A 22542-nucleotide genomic window follows, 5' to 3' on the forward strand; every position below is an offset into this window, starting at 1 on the left:
TATGCAGCTACTGCTTTGTTAGAAGGGATTTTCCACCAGAAGAAGTGATGGTACATTGCCAGGCAGTCTGTTTTTTTTTTTTTTTTATTGGAACTAGCGTTGCAACACCTTTAAAATAGTCTCTTCACCAATTTGAGCATGCTAAACTGGCCATGTTATGGAATAGTGATTGCAGAGCGGATTATAATTTTTTATTAATTCCTCCTCTTCTCTGCTGAGATATTTGTTTGAGCCTAGGTTCTAATTTATATTAAGTCCAACTTGACATTACTAGAGATTTGTTTCTGGGGCGTGTACTACTTCCCCTACATGTGGTTAACCAATCATAAGCATGAGGTGTCAAGTAGAGGAGTAAAGACCACACCTTCCTCTCCTCACTGATCTCTGCAGAGCTGAGTTATGTATCATTACAAACACTTCCAGATCTATTCTCTGTGCGGTCAGCTCTCACCCTTCCCCCCACACTGACGGCTGTGAGATGAGATCTGGAAGTGTGAAGTTATCTACACTGTGACGCTTCCATCCACCAACACTATTAATTTAGAACTGCAGCACAAGTTATACTTGAGGCTGTCAAGGCATAGTCTCTGTCTGATCTGACATTAGGTACATGCTAGGTGTCGAAATTATTGAGCAACTCTCATGTGAGAGACCTATTCTCATTTTTGGGATCTGTGCACAATACTCACTGGGTGCTGCTTGGTTGCCTCATTGTTAAGGCCCAGTGTGCAGTTACATCTCTCCACTCCTTAGATTAGAGGGGTAGGAGTTGTCCACTTAAAGCACATATGTCAAACTTTGGCCCACAGGGTGTGAGTATATTTGGCCCATGGGGCCCATTATATTGTATGGGGGACTATGTGGGGCTGATTATACTGTATGGAGCGCTATGTGGGGCCCATTGTACTGTATAAAGCGCTATGTGAGGCCCGTTGTACTGTATGGAGCGCTATTTGGGGCCCGTTGTACTGTATGGAGCGGTATGTGGGGCCCATTGTACTGTATGGAGCCCACTGTGCTGTGTGGGGCCCGTTGTACTGTATGGAGCGGTATGTGGGGCCCATTGTACTGTATGGAGCCCACTGTGCTGTGTGGGGCCCATTGTACTGTATGGAGCCCACTGTGCTGTGTGGGGCTCGTTGTATTGTATGGAACCCACTGTGCTGTGTGGGGCCCATTGTGCTTTGTGGGGCCCACAGTTGGGAAATCATACTGTAATAGGGTCACTATATTTTCTGGAGAGGTGGGGGGTGTTGAGGGAAGGGTACAGTAGGGTCATCATACCGTGCGTATGGTGGGTACTAGGAGGAATTCACTGAGGGTATCTTACTGTTTGGGGGCACTTTTGTTGACATCATACTTTACCTGTAGTATTCAAGGTTTTTTCTCCATTATTAAATATTTAGATTAGGCCATTGGGCCTAATCAGGACAAGAATCAGGACTTTTCTCACCTTTGACTTGGCAAAAACTCTTACTGTAGCTCTTATTCATTCCCGTCTGTACTACTGCAACTCTCTACTAATCGGTCTCCCTCTTACTAAACTCTCCCCTCTCCAATCTGTCATTAACGCAGCAGCCAGGATCATATTCCTCGTCAACCGCTACACCGATGCCTCTTCCCTGTGCCAGTCATTGCATTGGTTACCCATCCAATATAGAGTTCATTTTAAACTTCTCACGCTTACCCACAAAGCGCTCCATGCTTTAGTACCCCCCTACATCTCCTCTCTTGTCTCAGTCTACCACCCTACACGTGCCCTCCGTTCTGCCAGTGACTTAAAACTAAAATCCTCCATAATCCGATCTTCCCACTCCCGTCTCCCAGATTTCTCACGTGCTGCGCCAATTCTTTGGAATGCACTACCCAGGACAGTTCGATTAATTCCCAATACCCACAGTTTCAAGCGGACCCTAAAAACCCATTTCTTTAGACTGGCGTATCGCCTCCACACACTATCTGTCCGTCCCAGTTTTCCCCCATATTAAAATCTTCTTCAATTTCAGGTTCATACCATCCATGTACTTAATAGCCTCGGTCAGGACTGTACACATACTGGCTGGCGACCAGTCCATGTATTATTATTTATCCTATTTAGTATATCAAGGCTGCATTATACAATATATGTACATTCTACCTTTTGTGTCTCCCCCATTTCCTCATAGACTGTAAGCTCGCGAGCAGGGCCCTCACTCCTTTCGATATGAGATATGCTTATTCTGTATTGTCTGTATATGTCACCCCTAAAATTTGTAAAGTGCTGCGGAATATGATGGCGCTATAAAAATAAAAAAATATTATTATTATTATATGCTTATTACTGCTACTTACATAACATATTCCAGTATTTAATTCGAAGATCTATTAATTAAAATGTACTTTGTTTGTGGGACAACCCCTTTTAAGTTTTTCCATATGCCATATGAAAGTTCATCATTATAGTTGACACAGAAAAACTTCCTCATTTGTATACATTTTTTCAATAAATATCAAGGTTGGCCCGTGACTTTGTCCAAGCTTTTAATTTTGTCCCTCTGTGTATTGGAGTATGAGATCCCTAACTTAAAGGGAAACTATCAGCAGGTTTTTGCTATGTAATCTGAAGACAGCAGGAGATGGGTGTTAAAACACAGACTTCAGATCCTCTCCTATCAAGCTCCAACCTGTTTACTTGCAATGATTGTTTCAGCACCATTGCTCGGACACTGCAGCGTGTGAGCCCAAGTCTGACTCTGCCCCTTTCTGTGTTAAGCAGCTCACTCTCTACAGCTATGTACAATGAGTTCCTGGTGTGGGCGGGGTTAGCTTCCTCAGCTCTGCTTCATTGCCAAATCTAAAAACTCTTTGATTGTGGCACAAGGGCTGCACCCAGTATATTAAGTGATACATCGTTGGATTCAGGGTCTCTTTGCCTACATTATGCTGCTCTCAGATGAGGTAGCAAAAAACTGCTGACAGATTCCCTTTAAGGGGTTGTCCACTGCTTGGACAGCCGTTGGTTAAATACTATATTCCTCAGTGTAAAATTAAAATAACAGATACTACCTGTACCGGCACCATTCCAGTGTTGATTGTCTGCAGTGCTCACATGGCATAGCAATGTCACGGGAGACCCGGCTCCGACATCGATGGAACAATTCTGGTGCGCAGCGGACGGTGAATGTTAGTTTTTATTTTACAATGGGGAATATAGTATTTAAGAAGGGGTTGTCCCGAGTAGTGAACAACCCTGGCAGCAAAGCTTTCAATGCGGCGGCCAAGCTGCTTTGGAACGCTATTAACCTGCAGATTAACCCTATATTTAAAGGTTAGTAGCATTTGGAGACATGACAGTAGCTTGGTTAAGGATTTTCGACTGTCATTTTGTATATTGTTTCACCTACTAGGCCCAAGATTCCTACCAAACTCCCCAGAACCCGGCTATGGTTCCTCGTCCCAGCGAGCTGTATTACAGTAAGATCAGCCCAGCACTGAAAGCGGTTGGACTGAGCCTGGATGTGTCACGGCGAGACTGGCCGATTAATGTGATGAAGACCGTACTAGAAGAATTAATGGAATCAACGCCTCCCAACCTACTAGCAAAGGAGCTGTGGTGCTCCTGTGCCACTCCTGATGAGTGGTGGAGAGTGACCCAGGTAAGAAGACGCCTCCTGAATGTCTGCTGGAGTCCTGAATCTCTTCTGTTTGGGGTTGAATCCTGAATAGCAAGCTGCTATTAACCCTGTGGATCAGGCTAGGCTAGACTAGACTTTCCACCAGTGCCATCCCCATTGAGAAAATGTATTGCGTTTCTCGCTAGAATATTGAAATGTTAGAAAGCATTACTTGTAATGTTTAATTCTGTGATCTTTTTTTTTTCTTTTAGTCCTACGCCAGATCAACTGCTGTGATGTCAATGGTTGGTTACATCATAGGTCTTGGAGACAGACACCTGGATAATGTGCTGATTGACATGACCAGTGGAGAGGTGGTGCACATTGACTACAATGTTTGCTTTGAGAAAGGTGAGCAGAGTATTTCTTGTATAGGTTGTATTCATAATTTACCACGGCTAACAACGTTTGTTACCTTCTCTTCTGTAGGCAAAAGCCTCCGTGTTCCTGAGAAAGTCCCTTTCCGGATGACCCAGAACATTCAGAGTGCGCTGGGAGTAACGGGAGTGGAGGGGGTCTTCAGACTGTCGTGTGAACAGGTAACAAATCTACCCAAGGGTATAGGCACACAGCGCGTTATAGACGCTGGGGTACCTGTTGTGTTTTGCTTTAGGAAGACTATTCAAGACAAACAGATGTCTTTTTCTGGCATCTTTTTATTTAATTTTTGGGAACATTTTGATATAACCTCTTTAAGCTTCTAAGCGGAAGCCATCTTTAACCACTTCACAGCTTTTGAAGCCAGAATTGTTTAAAATAAGCTCAAAAAAGATTGAATATATCCACAGCTAGTCATTTTGACATTACAGTGCATATGTTCAAAAAATGCTTTAAAAAAAAAAAAAATTGAAGTTCTTTTTTAGGTGAACTTCAAACAAAATCTGTCTGGGAAAGGCGCCGTGTGCACATGCCCTGACTGTTCCCTATTGGTCGTAGGCTTAAAGGGATTTTCCACTACTCGGACAACCCCTTCTCAATTACTATATTCTAGATGTAAAATTATAAAACCGCCTGTACTCTCCTTCGGTGTTGGCGTCGTTTCGGTGATGTCATCGCTGTGTTTCCTGAGGCACGTGACATTGGCTTTATAAATTTGGAGAAACCAGAGCAATATTGGTATAAAATACATATTTTATTAAAGGTCAAAATAACATCACAAGTGTGTACTACAATATATATAGTGACAGTAAGACAAATGTGTCCACAAAAACCTGCCGCAGTTATCCTAAATAATTGCCTTAGATAATCCGTATAAGACAAAGTGCAGTGCAGGTAGTTAGAGCAGAGAATCTCCCCTGTGTGTTGTACACACCCTGACTGCAAAGTATCAGCGTTATAGGTTCAAACTAGTCTCTATAGTACAGGTGCAAGAAAGAGGGGATAGTCTTACCACAGCTTTGGGAAGGTATCCCCTCTTTCTTGCACCTGTACTATAGAGACTAGTTTGAACCTATAACGCTGATACTTTGCAGTCAGGGTGTGTACAACACACAGGGGAGATTCTCTGCTCTAACTACCTGCACTGCACTTTGTCTTATACGGATTATCTAAGGCAATTATTTAGGATAACAGCGGCTGTTTTTTTGTGGACACATTTGTCTTACTGTCGTTAGATATATTGTAGTACACACTTGTGATATGTTATTTTGACCTTTAATAAATGTTTTTATGCTAATATTGCTCCGGTTTCTCCATATTTATAATGCTTTCTAGGAGCTGGTACTTTTCTGTGAATTTGAGTGCCAATTGGCACCACTTTCATCGAAGCCCATAATTTACCTTTGGCCTATTGTTTACCTACGTGACATTGGCTACAGGGCTCATGTGACACTTTTAATAAATTAAAAAAAAAATGGCTAACAGATGCACAATCAAATAAAGGGAATGTATCATTAAAAATGGCTTATTGTTTAAATGTGTTAAATTTACGTTTTTTTTAAATATTGGCAATTTATAGTGTTATCACTTTTATACACTTTTTACTGAGTGTCAGAATTTACTCAGCCCAATTGCTTGTCAAGTGATCAAGTTTAATTCCTACAGTAACATACAAGCTTTGGTGGGAAGCCTTCGGGTACCTTTGCACACAACTAGCCCTCGAGTACCTTTGCACACACTCATGAGAAGCTTCAATACACAAGATAAGGTCAGAGTCTGATCACTGCTGCTAATATGTAAGTTGCTGTGCCGGATTACAGGTCCTTCACATAATGAGGAGAGGCAGGGAGACATTGCTGACGTTACTGGAGGCTTTTGTGTACGACCCTCTTGTGGACTGGACAGCGGGCGGAGAAGCTGGATTTGCTGGTGCGGTCTATGGCGGAGGTGGTCAGCAGGCAGAAAGCAAACAAAGCAAACGAGAAATGGAGCGAGAGATCACACAGAGCCTGTTTTCTTCCAGAGTAGCAGAAATAAAGGTAGAGACCTGCTCTCGCATATTTTTTGGATATAATGAAATTGGCTCCCCTGATCTGCAAGAATCGTGTGTAATTGATTACATTTTCATTTTTATAAGGTGAACTGGTTTAAAAACAAAGATGAGATGCTGAGTGTCCTTCCTAAACTAGACAGCAGTTTGGAGGAATATCTGAACTTGCATGAAGAATTGTCAGAAGTGGAGAAGTTGCAGGCCAGACTCGTGGAAGAGATCGCGTTCTTAGAAGGCGCCGAAGCATCCGATCACCCTGCTCATACTCTGCAGCATAGGTTGGTTATTTTTGTCATTATTTAAGTGTTAAAATCCTGAAGAAATGTATAAATAGATATTCCCAAGATGGTATCCCCATGAAGAGGGGATAATTTACTGATCGCTAAGTCTGACTCTTGGAATTGCTAGGGCTCCCAGCGGTGAGGATAAGGTTCTACAACCTGGGAACCAAAGCTTTACAGAGACCCATCTTGAATGGAGCAGAGATGACCATACTTGACCACCACTCAATCCCTTGTTTATGGGACTGCCGGAGATGTGCTCGATTTGCTTTGGCAGGCCCATAGACCATTGAATGGAGCAGAGGTCGAGCATGGTCACTTCCCCTCCATTCAAGACGACGGTTCCCAGCTTATAGAGCCTTGTTTTGTTCTTTGGATTGGTAGATGTCCCAGTGGTGGGGCCCTCAGCCATCAGCAAGTTATTCCTTACCCTATAGAATAACCCGTTGTTTGTTTTTTTCTGTGCCTTGCGTTAAGGGGTTGTCCAGGCTTGGGCCAGAAATCTGCAGACTATTGAATTGCAACGGTGTATGGTGCAAACGTTGTCATGATTCCCCGGTATTTCCGATGCAAGCATGCGTTATGCATCCTTGAAGTGAGGCCTAGACTCTGCTGGTCTCTGTCCGTTGATTTGTGGTCATGTTTATATTCGGCACATGACCGCAAGTGTGTAAATGGCATACGTGCCTGCCCGCTCGCCCTGCAATACTGGGGAAGTGTACCAGCGTGTGCACTATGCGTTGTCAGCATTTGGTAGTCTGCAGGCACACAGAGTGACTCCATACGTTTGTCCCAAGCCCGGACAGTCCTTTTTTGAGTACTGATTTGTACATGGCTGACTATTGCTTCTTTTAGGTATACTGAACACACCCAACTACAGACCCAGCAGAGAGCCGTCCAGGAATCGATCCAAGTGAAGCTGAACGAATTTGAGCAATGGATAACTCAGTATCAAGCCGCCTTCAGCAATTTAGAGGCAACGAAATTGGCAGGCTTGCTTCAGGAGATAAGCAGCCAAATGGACCTGGGTATTTATCAATTCATTTTGTTACCATCTGCAAAAAATAAAAATGAATGCTCTTAGTCTTCATTCTGATATCTGCACATTCTCTGACATATAAAAGAATGCATTATTAAGGTCCACTACTATTTTCTTCTAAATAGCAGCATAGACCAGGTGAGTCTGGGCCGCTCACATCCATGCACTAGCAAGACTCCTGTATCCAGCGCTGTACAATAACAGATACGGGATACAGAATCTAGGAGACTGGGCAGGACGCGCGGCTCCCAGTGCATTATTAGGAGCAATATACATATATACTTATTTTGGTTTTGTGTTTCCTCAGGTCCTCCCAGCTACGTACCTGCTACAGCTTTCTTACAGAATGCCGGCCAGGCTCACCTGATCACACAGTGCGAGCAGTACGAGGCAGAGATGGGCACGCTGCTGCAACAGCGCCGCTCCGTGCTGCGTGGCTGCCTAGAGCACCTGCACAACTACGCCACCGTCGCACTACTGTACCCCAAATCCGTGTTTCAGAGACACAGAATGGAGCAGTGGAAGACCTGGATGGAAGAACTGATCTGCAGTATGACAATGGAGCACTGTCAAGAAATCTACACAAAGTAGGTATAGAGGTCAGAATCCATTGTGTGGATTCCAGGCTGCAAAGCAATGGCTGCTTTATTCTCTTGTTCTCGTACTGGCATAGAACCGCTCAGTACTGTAGGATAAGTAGGTAATAATGACCATACTGCATTTCATCCCTTGAAAATGTGGCCCTAATATAGTTTGTTTTTTTTGTTTTTTTTGCATTTGATTTCCCTACTCTGATTCAAAGAGGTAGAACTTAACTATTTTTCCAGCGACATAACTGAGGGCTATTTTTTAAGTGATGCCATTCATTTGGCATTTAATGTACTGAAATGAGTGAAGAAAAATTGCCACGTCGGGTGGAATTGAGGAGGGAAAAAAAGGCATTTGTGCTTTTTTAAAAAAAAAAAAAAAAAAACTCTGTAATAAATATGACCTGATAACCACACTGACCTGAAAACAAAATTTTGTCCATGCCAAAATTATGTAGAGGTTTTATTTTAATGTTACCAGTTGAAAAAATAAAAACATTTAAAAAAATTTTTTAGTTTTTTATTTTCAGTCCATAAAATGTAATCGCCTCTAACAGGCATGGGTGGAGCACTGCTGTTGACCTGTTAAATCCTGCTGTCAATAACTGACCGTGGGATTTAACACACGGCAGGAAGCGCGTCATTCCTCCCATCGGCGCCCCTGTCACATGAACGCGGGGCGTCTATGGATTGTCATGACAGCTGGAGGTCTGCAGAAGACCCCCGTGTCTGTTATTATGATACTCCTAGCACTGCTATGTATAGCACAGAGGATTACAGCTTCAAGTGTCCTACGGGGAATATTAAATGAAGTTAAAAATAAAGTAAAAAATTTAAAAAACAAGCTCAAATCGCCCCCTTTTGTACCATTGAAAAAAATAAACATATTTGGTATAGCTGCGTTCAGTCTGATTTATCAAAATATAAATTAAGCCGATCGGTAAGCTGCGTGATGAAAAACACCAGAATTTGGTTTTTGGCCTCAGCAACATTGCAATAAGAGGCGATCAAAATATTGTATCTATCCCAAAATGCGATCAATAAAAACGTCAGCTAAGGGAGCAAACAGTGAGCCCTCACTCAGCCCAAGAGCCCGAAAAATGAAAATGCTGTGCGTCTCGGAAAAAGGCGACATAAGTGAATTTTTTTTTTCCTCACAAATTTTGGAATTTTTTTCCACTACTTAAAAAAAAATGTAATCATGTTTGCTAAATACGCACTCGTACCAACCTGTACAATCATATTGCCAGGTCAGTTTTAAAATATAGTGAACATGGTAAATAAAAAAAAATTGTGGAATTGCTCTTTTTTATTTGTAATTTTACCACATTTAGGGGTTTGGTCCCACCCCCCACCCCCGCTTTCCAGTACCCCATATGATAAAATCAATGGTGTCATTTAAAACCGTACAACTTGTCCCACAAAAAACAAGCGCTCACACGACCATATTGACTGAAATATAAAAAAGCTATGGCTCTGGGAAGAAGGGGAGTGAAAAAAATGGAAAGTTGCAAGGTCATGTATGGAGCGCGCTAGACTCCTAATCTCGCTCCATGCAGTAAGTGCGCCCATCCAGTTGTCACTAAGCGATAACGCCTTTTGCTCTGATTACTGCCTGTGATTTTCGGTAGTAGATTACAAGACATAATGAGATTTATTTATTTTTCTTTTTAAAGGTACGAGTTACAGTATGCACCGCAGCCCTCTCAAGCCCAGTTCATTTCTGCCAGCGAGTTGGCCCTGCAGCGCCATTATGCAGACACTAATAATCGCCTCCTGAGGCAGGTGGAGAGGCTCAAACAAGAGGCCGTGTCTGTGCCAGTGTGCGAGGACCAGCTAAAAGAAATCGAGCGCTGCATCAAGGTGTTCCTGCATGAAAATGGTGACGAGGGCTCGCTGAGTCTGGCTAGTGTCGTCATCTCTGCTCTTTGCACTTTAACAAGGTAACCCATGCTGGCCGCTTGCTCTTGTACACTGATTTAGACGCACTCCTACAGTGTCTGGTGTTGTTTGGCAGGCGCAATCTAATGATGGAAGGCGCTGCCTCCAGCGCGGGGGAGCAGCTGGTGGACCTCACCTCGCGGGATGGAGCTTGGTTCTTGGAGGAGCTCTGCAGCATGAGCGGCAATGTCACCTGCCTCGTACAGTTACTCAAGCAGTGCAAACTTATCCCACAAGACCTGGATATACCCAACCCTCTGGAAGCCTCCGAAGCTGTGCACCTAGCGAATGCAGTGTACATCTCCCTCCAGGTACAGAGGATTTCCTCATAGACTTACCGATGCAACGACATTTGTGGCTGAAAAGGTTCTTGAAGGATTCAATATCTTCCCTTGAATTAAAAGTAGAAATTTCTAGGTGGTCACATAGACTGAGCTGCGGCGTAAAGTTTTATAGACCTAAAGCCCAAATTCATCTGTATTCATTTGTAGTTTAGGGATCCTCATAAATAGCACTTTTTAAAGAGGTTGTCCACTACTTTTACATTGATGGCCTATCCTATGATCGGCCGGGGTCCAACACCCAGCACCCGGCCAATCAGCTGTTATCGGTGGCGCCGGCTGGAAGTATTCACTTGCCAAGCTGCTCCGTCTACTTCTAGTGGCTGCTGCAGGGTACTACACCTCTGCCTCCTATTCAAATCAATGCCTTTTCTGATTAAATGAACCCGGGCAATGATGGTGTCTGTGCAGGAGAGACAGGTCACTTAGAGAAGAGTGACCTGTCAATCAAAGACAGGAGGCCAGCGGTGAATAAGGAGAGAGCAGAGTAGTTGGTGCAGTGGTCGCCCCGCTACACTCCAGATTAAAACATCAAGGAAGTATTTCTCGAAAATGCCCCAACAAAATACTAGGAGCAAGGTATTAACATAAGCATTAAGGGGACTTCTACACTAATGCCTTTTGTTAGCGGTCAAATATACTGCTGTCTGCTGAGAGCAGCCAAAAGATGGCGGCAGCACTGTATGTGTCAGTTTTGTGATAAAAGTATAGTAAGACATTGCTGGTAATACTGTAAGAAATGCCATTATCGCAAACAATATCAATGATACTGAACAAGAACATCAAATATTATTATTGACCATATCAAATGATAAGAATATCCCTATGTAAATTCTTTGGGACTTTCAGCAAAGAAAGCACACTGAGAAGAGGGTATAAAAAGATAGGATTTTATACCCAGAATCAAATGTAAAGCATAAAATTGATAAAACTAATCGCCAGTAACACATAAACCGCCAAATACAATACTCCAAAACCCAGTAATTACCCAACATGGAGAACCATTGATATAGTTACCCAGCCAGTACCAAGTTCCTTCTCTCCTTCCCAAGGATTCCTTCCTGTTGTCTCCTCTTCAGGGGGATGCCTTCTCCCTCTCCTCTCTCCTTGTGTTCCTCTTGGGTTTTTTATCTCCCACCTGCAACCTCCGCTGTAAATCTCCCCCACCAAACTAGAGACACTGTGTGAACAAAGAACTGTATCCGTCAATCTGTTCATTCCTTACAATATGCTTACTCTGGATAACCACATCCACACGGTATTTAAATGACAGACTTGTTGGCCCGGTGGGATCACTCCTAATTGTTCTAAAACAGTGGGGAATTTCTTATGGACTAAGGAGCCTTTGTACTTCTAGATGCCTCAATATGAGCATCCTGATTACCAGTTCTTAAGACCCTTTTAGAAATTGACCAAATGCCTAAGTGTTAGATACAGAATACAAAATATGTACTAATATTTCGATATCTCATATCTTACTGTACGCCAGAGTTCTGGCTCAAAGTATGATGCATGTTCAGTAGTAAATCCGCCTCATTATTTTTTTTTTAAAAGTTGCTGTTGTTTTTGCTGCTGTTGTTTTTGTATTATTATAATTATTAATAAATATATATATATATATATATATATATATATATATATATATATATATATATATATATATATATATATACACATACATACATATACATATATATATATATATATATATATATATATATATATATATATAATATATAATATATATATTTTTTTTTTTTTTAAGGAACTGAACTCAAACTTCTGTCAGATAATTTTCCCCGAAGCTCTGAGATGCTTAATGAAAGGTGAACAGACTTTAGAGGTCATGCTGCAAGAATTGGACAACCTGATTGAACAAACCACTGAGGGGACTCCGCTGCAGGTGCTGGTGGATTCCTTACAGACCTATCTGAGGAACGCCGCCATGTGTATGGACGATGAGGCAAATGCTCAGTACATTGACGTCGCAAGGTATCTAGCAATATTTTTCACATAAACAGGTTGTAATGTACAGTATGGTAGCTGATGGAGGAGTCTGCTACAATGAAATTTTGCCTTTACTTTTATGTATTCATAAAATGCAGAGACAAGAAAAAAATCATAGTACATAATGATACATTAAACTTTGATTAGGCAATATTAGCCTCTATCTCTCCTTCCCACATCTCGTAGTCCTCCATTCCCTGTATGCACGCACTGTGTAAATGGACAGAAGCCAGGGTAAATGTGACAGTGGTTGGGAAGAAGGGGGATACTTTATTGCTAAATATCTTGGTTTTTGCAGGTTGCTTCATTCTCAGTACGGAGACCTAATTCAGCCCAGGAATGGAACAATTGACGAAACTCCAAAAATGTCAGCCGGTCAGATGCTTCTGGTGGCATTTGATGGGATGTTTGCTCAAGTTGAAACTGCATTTGGATTGTTACTTGACAAGGTAGGAATATTGATCTACTGATGAATGGATTTTTTGTTTAAAGCCGGGCTGTGGAGTTGGTAAACCAAACCTCCGTCTCCTTAATTTCCATGACACAAACTCTGACTCCCTCATATATGGCTCATGTTTAAGTGCTAAATTTACTGTAGTAAAATGGTAACCTCAGGCTTTTAATCATTATAATGATACAATAATCAAGCCACTTATATTGAACATAAAATATATTTATGAGCTAAGAGGAAAATCTATCTAATACATCAAGCATACAGAGACAACATATACTGGATTATCGATTTATGCACAGTTTATTGAAAGTTTAGATATGCTTTAAGAAGTACTTACCTTAATCCTGCTTTCCTGTTCACTCCAGCAGTTCTGAGATGAGTGCAGGCATTCCTTCTCTGTATGTTTTGTTTTTTTTTTCCCCCTAATCTGTAGAGGAGGAGCTTCACTACTTATGTACATAAACTGCAGCACAGATTCATCTCAGCTAAAAGTCTAGACACTTAGATCAGGACAGACATTTATAGGACATTTTTTAGAACTTTCCCAAATTCTTATGAAAAAATATTCTCCCACAAACTGCATTGAACTACTGTACCCAATTTATTATATATTTTAGAAGTCGGTCCATTTTTATACAGACTCCGACTCCGCCAAAATGGACTCCGACTCTGACTCCACGGTCCTGGTTAAAAGTTCGAAATTTTTTAATTTATCCTTTTTTATTTTTGTGATTTTCTTTTTTCATATATAGTTAAAGCAAATGGAAATTCCCCCTGCCTGGAGAAAGGTTGACATCATCCGTGAAGCACGCACTACTCAAGTGAACTTTTTTGAGGATGAAGAGCTTCGCCGGGTTTTAGACGAAATCTTCTTTCTGAAGAGACTGCAAACCATCAGGGAATTCTTCAAACTTTGCGGTGTTTTCTCTCAAACCTTGTCTGGTGAGGATATTTCTCCTCTACAATGTAGTCTTTAAGCGGTAAGGTTTCTCCTTGTGCAGAGTGACATGCCAGGTCTGGCACGCCAGTATGAGGAGACTTAAACGCCTTGCATGCTCCTATGGGAAATTAAATATGCATATTGTCTCTTCAAAAAGGAAGAGGACTTGAACTCTAGTGCCACCTATTGGAAGTAGCAATCCTACAAGTCAATATCGACCCTTCAAGAAGCCTTGAAATATGACTTGGCATGTATGTGATTTGCTTACATGCGGTCACATGCTGACTAATCTTATCTGGCTTCTCTCCATAGAAATGAATGGAGAGAAGCCAAACTAATCTGCATGTGACCGTATGTATGCAAATCGCATACATGCTGCGGGCATTGGCAATACCAGGGAATCGTGTCAGCCTGCGGTCATGATTCAGAAGTCTGCAGTCACATAGTGCTCTAAAACCTGGACAACCCCTTTAAGTGGTCGACCTTGTAATACCGCATTTTCCATGAAAAATGCTGATACTGATCTCATGTGATCACCACATTAGGACAGTTCATTTTCTGCAGCATCGGCCTTGCAAACTAGATAACTGGGTATTCTTCTCCAGCAAAGGGGTATCTGGTCCAGACATATCGTACATTACTGCACATCTGCCTTTTAGTTAACTTTTTTTACCCTCTTTGTCTCTCATTAGGGAAGAGCTCTGCAGACGATCAAGGCCCTGTAAATGGACCCGTCCAGCTGGTCAATGTTAAGAACATGTATAGAAACTCTTCTTTGAGTGAAGAGCAGATGGCCAAACCCATCAAGTCCTTTACCGCTGACTTTGTGCGGCAGCTCCTAATTGGCCTTCCTACCCAGGCCCTGGGCCTGACCCTGTGCAGCTTCATCAGTGCCTTGGGCGTTGATATTATTGCCCAAGTAGAGGCCAAGGACTTTGGGGCTGAAAGCAAAGTGTCTGTGGATGATCTTTGTAAGAAGGCCGTGGAGCACAACATCCAGATCTCCCGCTTCTCACAACTTGTGATGAACAGAGCTACAGTCTTGGCCAGTTCTTACGACACTGCTTGGAAGAAGCAAGACTTGGTCCGCCGCCTGGAAACCAACATTGCTTCTTGCAAAACCAGCATGCAACGCTTACAGCTCCACATTGCCATGTTTCAGGTAATGATCATCCAAAGATTTTCTTATTGTGACACTTCCTATTTGTTAATCATCTATGTGTATAAGTACCGTCTTAAGCTGCTCAGACCAGCTAAGGATATGTTCACATGCATCAGTTATTACAGAACTTTATCTGAATGGAGCTTGCAGAAATTCACAGATGGACCCTAACTATGCATCTGTTACCTTTTATTTTAAGTGGCAACATGAAGATCTCCTGATCAGTCGTCCGCAGACACCATCAGTGACGCCTCCTCCGCGCTCTGCGATCTTAACCAGCATGAAGAAAAAGCTTCACACACTTGGACAAATTGACTCTTCTATTGCTGCAGCCCAGGTAAATATTTTTGTGATTTTATGATCACTGTGGTCCCAATCTCTGGGACTCCCACAATCCCAAGAATAAATTGGCCTCACCTGATTTAGCGCTGCATCCTTTACTAAGTGTTCTTAGCTGTGTAGAGAACTGCAGCCTGCCCCCTTTCATTTTACATAAGTGGCAGTGATGATTTTTAGTAGAAATTGTACAAATGTATGGTGGTATTGTTTTTTTTTTTTTTTATCCCTTTACGACCGATGACATATATTTACTTCATTGGCAGTGTCCCTGCCTTTGATGCGGGCTCGCACACTGAGCCTGCATCTCGCCCTGCACATGATGGCTGATTTAATCAGCCACCAAGTGCCTCTGACGGCCTATTAACCAGTTAAATGCTGCTGTCCGAAAGCCTGCCATTGATCTGCCCGTCACGTGATCACCGGGCGCCTATGGGTTGTCATGACAGTCGTTAGTCTGCTTGAAGACCCCCATGCCAGTCATCACAATCCTTCTGTGAATGCCGGGTCAATCGGACAATCACGGCTTCAAGTTTCTTAAAAGTTTAAAAAGAATAAAAAAAATTGTTCAAATAACCCCCTATTTTGTTTAAGTGTTGCTGTGACCTAAAAATACAATACTGGTGTTTTTTATTATTTTTTTTTAACAATTTGGGTTCATTTTATATTTTGATGCATCAGACCAACTGACATTCCATGTTTTGTCTGTGCACTTGGAGTTTGTCGCTCGTAGTGATTTTGTTCTCTTGCTCGCTATATAGGAGAAACTGGCAGCGTTGGAAGCCAGCATTGAACAACGTTTAAAATGGGCCGGAGGGGCGAATCCTGCTTTGGCACCAGTCCTGCAAGATTTTGAGGCAACTATAACAGACCGAAGAAATTTTATACTCAAGGAAAACCAGAGAACAAGCCAGGTATATATCGCGGTTCCTAAAAACTATGGCTGGCCACGCTGTTGCAGAGAAACGCTGACCTCCCCCCTCTCTCTTATGCCATTTCCAGGTAACGTTCCTGTGCAGCACCATCATACATTTTGAGAGCCTGCGTACCCGGACCGCAGAGACCATGAGCGTAGACGCTGGCTTGTTTGAGCTGATAAAGCGCTGCCAGCAGATGTGCTCGTTTGCGTCTCAGTTCAACAGTACAGTCTCTGAGCTCGAACTGCGGCTTTTAAAACGCGTGGTAGGTATTGGATTTCATTTTTTGGATTTTCTTTTTTTAAGGGGAATCTCTCAGCAGGTTTTGGCTGTGTAATCTGAAGACCACAGGAGATAGGGGCTGAAACACTGAATTCAGGGATTTGTCACTTGTCAAAGTGCGTGCTGTTATTTATTAACTGTGAAGGATTTATCACTAAGAGATTAACATTGCCAGACTAGCTTGGCAACACCCCTTCCAACTCTGATGAGCACCTCACTGTCTATGGACATTGTATATACAGAGCCTGGTGTGGGCGTGGTTAGCTTCCTCAGCTCTGCTTCAGTCTAAATCTAAAAGCTTTGATTGTGTGAGAACGGCTGCACCCAGTAATCTAAGTGATACATCTCTGGATTTGACTTCTCTTTACCTACATCAGGCTGCTCTCAAATGAGGTAGCAAAAACCTGCTGACAGATTCCCTTTAACCCCTTTCTGACGTGCTCAGTAATAGTACGTCGTACTGACCTGTGCCTATTCGACCAGGTACGTACTATTATGTGCACTGCGATCGCCGCCGGGTGTCAGCTGATTCTCACAACTGACACCTGCTGCTATGTGCCAGGAACGGTGAAGCACTGCTCCTGGCACATTAACCCCCGAGATGCTGTGATCGAAGTCGATCGCAGCATTCCAGGAGCAAGGGGAGATAAGCGCACGCCTATTTACCTCCTGTCCAGCGTCCCTCGCTGTCTGTGCCGGATCCCGGTAGTTGTAATGGTGACCCTATGTCGTCATGACTACATCTTGGTCACCAGGCATCAGGAAGTTACTTTGATCATGCGCAGTGCGAGATCGAAGTAACTCCTGCCTGTGCAGCGCTGACACGCAGCATAGTATAGAGATGCTGCTGTATCCCTATGCTATACAGGCGATCAGAATGCAAAAATGGAAGTCCCATAGTGGGACAAAGTGTAAAAGTGAAAAAAAAAAAAGAAAAAATATGAAAAAAATAATCCAAAAAATATACTGTATCCATAAATAAGTATTATGGAAAAAAACAAAACAATAAAAGTACACCTATTTGGTATCGCCGCTTCCGGAACGACCTGACCTATAAAACTCACTAGTTAATCCCTTTAGTAAACACGGTAAAAAAAAATAAACGTTGCTTTATCATCATACCGCCAAACAAAAAATGGAATAAAACGCAATCAAAAAGACGAATGCAAATATAAATGGTACTGCTGAAAACGTCATCTTGTCCCACAAAAAAACAAGCTGCCATACAGCTCCATCAGCCGAAAAATAAAAAGGTTTATAGCTCTCAGAATAAAGCGATTACAAAAAAAAAATCTTTTTTTCTATAAAATAGTTTGTGTATAAGCGCCAAAACATAAAAAAAGATATAAATGTGGTACCATTGTAAACGTACTGACCCGAAGACTAAAGCTACCTTATCAATTTTACCACACAATAAGGCATAAAAAAAAATTCCGGAATTGTTCGTTTTTATTTATTCTGCCTCCCAAAAATCGGAATTGAAAGCGATCAAAAAATGTCACGTGCCTGAAAATAGTACCAATAAAAACGTCAACTTGTCCCGCAAAAATCAAGCTGTCACATGACTGCTGAAATATGGAAAAATGATTGCAAAACTAGTCTTTTGAAAAAAAAAAAAAAGCGTCTTTTAGTGTGACAGCTGCCAAACATAAAAACCCAGCCCAAAGAATAAAGTCGTCTAATCACTTCTACCGCACGAGGAACATTTTAAAAAATAAATGCTAGGTTAGGGTATGTGCACACGATGCAGAAATGAAGCAGAAAATTTCTGCATCTCCCTGGCAGAAAAACGCATGCGGATTGACAAGCGCTTTCCAGGCGATTTTAGCATCACCTGGAAAGTGCTTGACAACTAGGTCACACTATATAAATCCATGCAAACAGCATGGATTTATATAGTGTGACCCGAGAGAATGGTAAAAATAAATGTATACTTTACCCTCTGATGGCCCGCGCTGTCCTGCTCACTCCGTTCTCCCTTGCCGGCAACATTGAATTGAAAGACCTGCCGACGTCAGCGTCACGTGACCCGTCACATGACTCTGACGTCAGCGCAGGTCCTTCAGCTCACTGCAAAGTGCCGGGAACCAAGCAGGAGCGCTGCGCGGGCCGACAGAAGGTAAATATACATTTATTTTTTATTTTATTCTTTTTTTACGGATTTTTTAATGGTACCTGGGTGTGCATGAGACTCTCCTCTCCTCCACACCCGGGTACCATCCGCACATTAGAACGCGCCAATAACGCAAGTACAAATGCAGTCTTGCGGAATTGGCGCGTTCTAATGCAAGTCAATGGCGGCGAAAACGCTGCATTTCCACAAAATTAATGGACATGCAGCAGATTTTTGAGCGCAGCGTAAACGCTGCGGAAAAATCCGCATCATGGGCACAGCACATGCGGATTTCCATTGGGGAACATTGCTGCCCTTCTACCATGCGTTTTTAATGCGTTTCCACAGCTTTTCCGCAGCTGCAGAAACGCATAAAAAACGCATCGTGTGCACACAGCCTTAGGGTTGTGCTAGGGGTAGGGTTGTGCTAGGGGTAAGGTTGTGCTATGGTTGGGATTTTTTCAAAAGTAAAGAAAAAAAATGATATGGTGTTGAGAGCAAGTGCTCGCTACTTGAGTTTGCATCGGGTGCTCGGGTATGCACCAAGTATCGCGGGTGCTCGAGTGACATGCTCGATTCTCTGCCCCATATGCTTCGCGGCCAAAAAAAAACTCACAGGGATTGCCTGCCATGCACGAGTGATCCACGCATGTTTATTTTTGGGGTGTCTAACAACCGTGAAACATGCGGGCGGGGACTCTAACATGTCACTGGAGCACCGTGATACATGGTGCATACCTGAGTACCCGATGCAAACTCAAGTAGCGAGCACTTGTGCTCAAGACTAATGACAACTTATTCAATATGATGACCTAATGTTATCAAATTCTGTGTCGTACCTCTGGGTTCAAAATGTTCACTATACCCCTTGATAAAATCCTTGAGGGGTCTAGTTTCCAAAATGGAGTCAGTTGTGGGGGTTTCCACTGTTTAGGCGCATCAGGAGCGCTCCAAATGCGACATGGCGTCCGCTAATTATTCAAGCTAATTTTACATTCAAAAAGTCAAATGGCGCTCCTTCCCTTCCGAACCCTGCCGTTGCCCAAATAGTGGTTTTCCCTCACATATGGGGTCTTATTGACATGGTTAGGAGAAATTGCACAACAAATTTTGGGGTCCATTTTTTCCTGTTACCCTGTGAAAATAAAAAAATTTGGGTCCAAAGTAACGTTTTTGTGAAAAAAGTTAAATGTTCATTTTTTTCTTCCACATTCCAAAAATTCCTGTGAAGCACCTGAAGGGTTAATAAAGTTCTTGAATGTGGTTTTGAGCACCTTGAGGGGTGCAGTTTTTAGAATGGTGTCACTTTTGGGTATTTTCTGTCATAAAGGCCCCTCAAAGTGACTTCAAATGTGATGTTGTCCCTTAAAAATATTTTTGTAAATTTTGTTGGAAAAATGAGAATTCGCTAGTCTGCTTTTAACCCTTATAAATTCCTAACAAAAAAAATGTTGGTTTCAAAATTGTGCTGATGTAAAGTAGATGTGTGGAAATGTTATTTATTAGCTATTTTGTGTGACATATCGCTCTGATTTAAGGGCATGAAAATTCAAAATTTTTAAAATTTCGCCAAATTTCCGATTTTTCCATCTCAGAATCAGGGGGATCCGTTGAAGCGTTCCAGAGATATTACTTCATAAAGTGACAGTGGTCAGAATTGTAAAAATTGGCCTGGTCATTAACGTGCAAACCACCTTTGGGGGTGAAGGGGTTAAATGTTAAAAACCTTTTCACTTAGACATCCATTATCTAAAGTCTTCTTCTTTGCAGGGAGGCTCCAATGACGGCTCTATTGGAAGCCCGGAGTGGCTGGTTTCTGCCCACAAGCAGCTGAGCCATGAAATGTCAAATCAGAGAAATCTGCAGAGCGAGAAGGAGCAGACGGTGGAAACCGTGTGTGAAACCATCCAAAATCTGGTGGATTGCATCAAGACTGTGCTCACCGGTCACAACAGGCAGTTAGGAGACGTTAAACACCTATTAAAAGCCATGGCAAAGGTAAAATAAGGAATACTAACCCTGCAACTCACTATTATGTTAATGCAGTTTCCTTATTGGTAAATGCGACTGCAACAATTTGACTTCTAGGATGAAGAAGCGGCCATGGCCGATGGTGAAGATGTGCCCTATGAGAACAGTGTGAGACAGTTTTTGTGCGAGTACAAGTCCTGGCAGGATAACATCCAGACTGTCTTGTTCACTATAGTGCAGGCTCTGGGCCAGGTACGCACCCAGGAACATATAGAAATGCTGCAGGACATCACTCCGACGCTAAAGGAGCTTAAGACGCAAAGCAAGGGGTAAGAGCCGCACTTTTATGAAAATCGAGAGTTCTCGTTTGTCACAGGGGGAACACTGGCACCTTGGGTACAGGCTGCTGACTCTAGGTAAGGAAAGTGTTCACTCCATCTACCACACCCTTTTTACGGGCTCTAACCTAAACCAGTTTTAGCCCTTTTAGGATAAGGGATTTTTTTTCTTTTTTGCGCTCTTGTTTTTTCCTTGCCACCTTTTCAAGAGCCATAATTTTTTTTTCATTTTTCCATCAACATAGACATGTCATGGCTTGTTTTTTGCAGGATGAGTTTTAGTTTTGAATGACGCCATTCATTTTACCATATACCGTGGCTTGCAAAAGTATTCAAACACCCTACCCCTTCCCCAGCCTTATCTTTTTTCCTATTATGTTACATTACCATACATACTGCTAAAGCAACACTCGAGTGTTTTAAGGGGAAACGTGTGAATGTTTTGGAGTGCCCTAGTCAAAGCCCAGACCTTAATCCAATTGAGAATCTGTGGTCAGACTTGACGATTGCTGTTCACCAGAGGAAACCATCTAACTTGAAGGAGCTGGAGCAGTTTTGCCTTGAGGAATGGGCAAAAATCCCAGTGGAAAGCTCATAGACTTATCCAAAGTGACTTGCAACTGAAATTGCTGGAAAAGGAGGCTCTACAAAGTACTGACTTTAGGGGGCTGAATAGTTATGCACACTGAAGCTTTCAGTTATTTAATCTAATATTTTGTTTGCTTCACATTAAAAAGAAAACAAAATGTTCACCGTTGTAGACATGTACTGTACATGAACTGATGCAAACCCCTCAAAAAAAAACGTGAAATAGCAAAACACAAAAAATGCCAAGGTGAGGTGGAGGGTGAATACTTTCGCAAGCCACTGTAGTGCACTGAATGCAAAGTGTGAAGAAGTGATGGAAAATTTTTAGTTTTGCCATTCTTTTTTGGGGGATTTTACTTTTACTCTGCTCATTGTGCAGTAAATATGACCAGCAAGCATGAATTGTTTACGTCAGTCTTATTATGTCCATGGATTTTTTTTTCTTCTATTTGAGTGATGAAAATAAATTTGGAATATTTGTAAAAGAAAAAACTCCGCCCATTTCTGTGATAAGCAGCTCACTGTCCATAGCCATTGTATATACAGTGCCTGGTGTGGGCGGGGTTTGCTTCCCCAGCTCTGCTGCATTGCTAAATGTAAATACTCTGATTTTGTCAGAACGACTGCACATAGTAATCTAAGTGATACAACGTTGGAATCAGTCTCTCTAGCCCTACGTTTTGCTGCTCTCAGATAAGGTACCAGAAACCTGCTGACAGATTCCCTTTAAATACAATATCCTTTTGCGGAAAGATTGTATGTAGAAGGCAGATACTTCTGCTGTTCTGCAGGATTCTGTTTTTATCATTTATATTTTTCACACTCGTCCTCCATATGCAAATTAGGGACAACGCTGTCTCCCTGTTATTCCCCTTTCTGAGAAGGGTAAACTGCATCAACTCTACTGAAACCACTGTCACCAGAGAGTTATACTAAAGGGAGAGAATAATATCAAATTGAAACCCTCCTCCTCTTCCTCCCAATCTCAATAAATTATATTCTCCTGGTAAGTCCCCAGAGATTTCTTGGGCTCTTGTCTACAGCTAGACCCTTCGCAGGGCTGGTATCCCTTCTTCTGGCTTTCTGGGCATGGGGCGGTCATTTCTAACTTCCACAACGTTTAGCAACTTGGCATGCGTCTTATCGCTCTTCCTACAGCCTCTT

General features: G+C 42.3%; 1 protein-coding gene across 2 annotated transcripts in view; it reads left to right on the forward strand.

Annotated features, from left to right (window-relative positions):
- Nucleotides 1-22542, forward strand: part of SMG1 (SMG1 nonsense mediated mRNA decay associated PI3K related kinase) — a 110748-nt gene that overhangs the window by 81431 nt on the left and 6775 nt on the right. For both annotated transcript variants that reach the window (XM_073647650.1, XM_073647651.1), the window contains exons 42-59: nt 3387-3635; nt 3866-4004; nt 4083-4192; nt 5852-6070; nt 6169-6359; nt 7218-7390; nt 7709-7988; nt 9665-9931; nt 10006-10240; nt 12036-12262; nt 12576-12726; nt 13484-13673; nt 14364-14833; nt 15033-15170; nt 15931-16083; nt 16172-16351; nt 20252-20479; nt 20570-20781. In XM_073647650.1, coding sequence (XP_073503751.1) covers nt 3387-3635; nt 3866-4004; nt 4083-4192; nt 5852-6070; nt 6169-6359; nt 7218-7390; nt 7709-7988; nt 9665-9931; nt 10006-10240; nt 12036-12262; nt 12576-12726; nt 13484-13673; nt 14364-14833; nt 15033-15170; nt 15931-16083; nt 16172-16351; nt 20252-20479; nt 20570-20781 — 3812 coding nt within the window. The remainder of the gene's footprint in view (nt 1-3386; nt 3636-3865; nt 4005-4082; nt 4193-5851; nt 6071-6168; nt 6360-7217; nt 7391-7708; nt 7989-9664; nt 9932-10005; nt 10241-12035; nt 12263-12575; nt 12727-13483; nt 13674-14363; nt 14834-15032; nt 15171-15930; nt 16084-16171; nt 16352-20251; nt 20480-20569; nt 20782-22542) is intronic.

This window comes from Phyllobates terribilis, unplaced genomic scaffold (assembly GCF_046119375.1).
Source record: "Phyllobates terribilis strain yellow unplaced genomic scaffold, ASM4611937v1 Scaffold_9__5_contigs__length_417890890, whole genome shotgun sequence".
NCBI lineage: Eukaryota > Metazoa > Chordata > Amphibia > Anura > Dendrobatidae > Phyllobates > Phyllobates terribilis.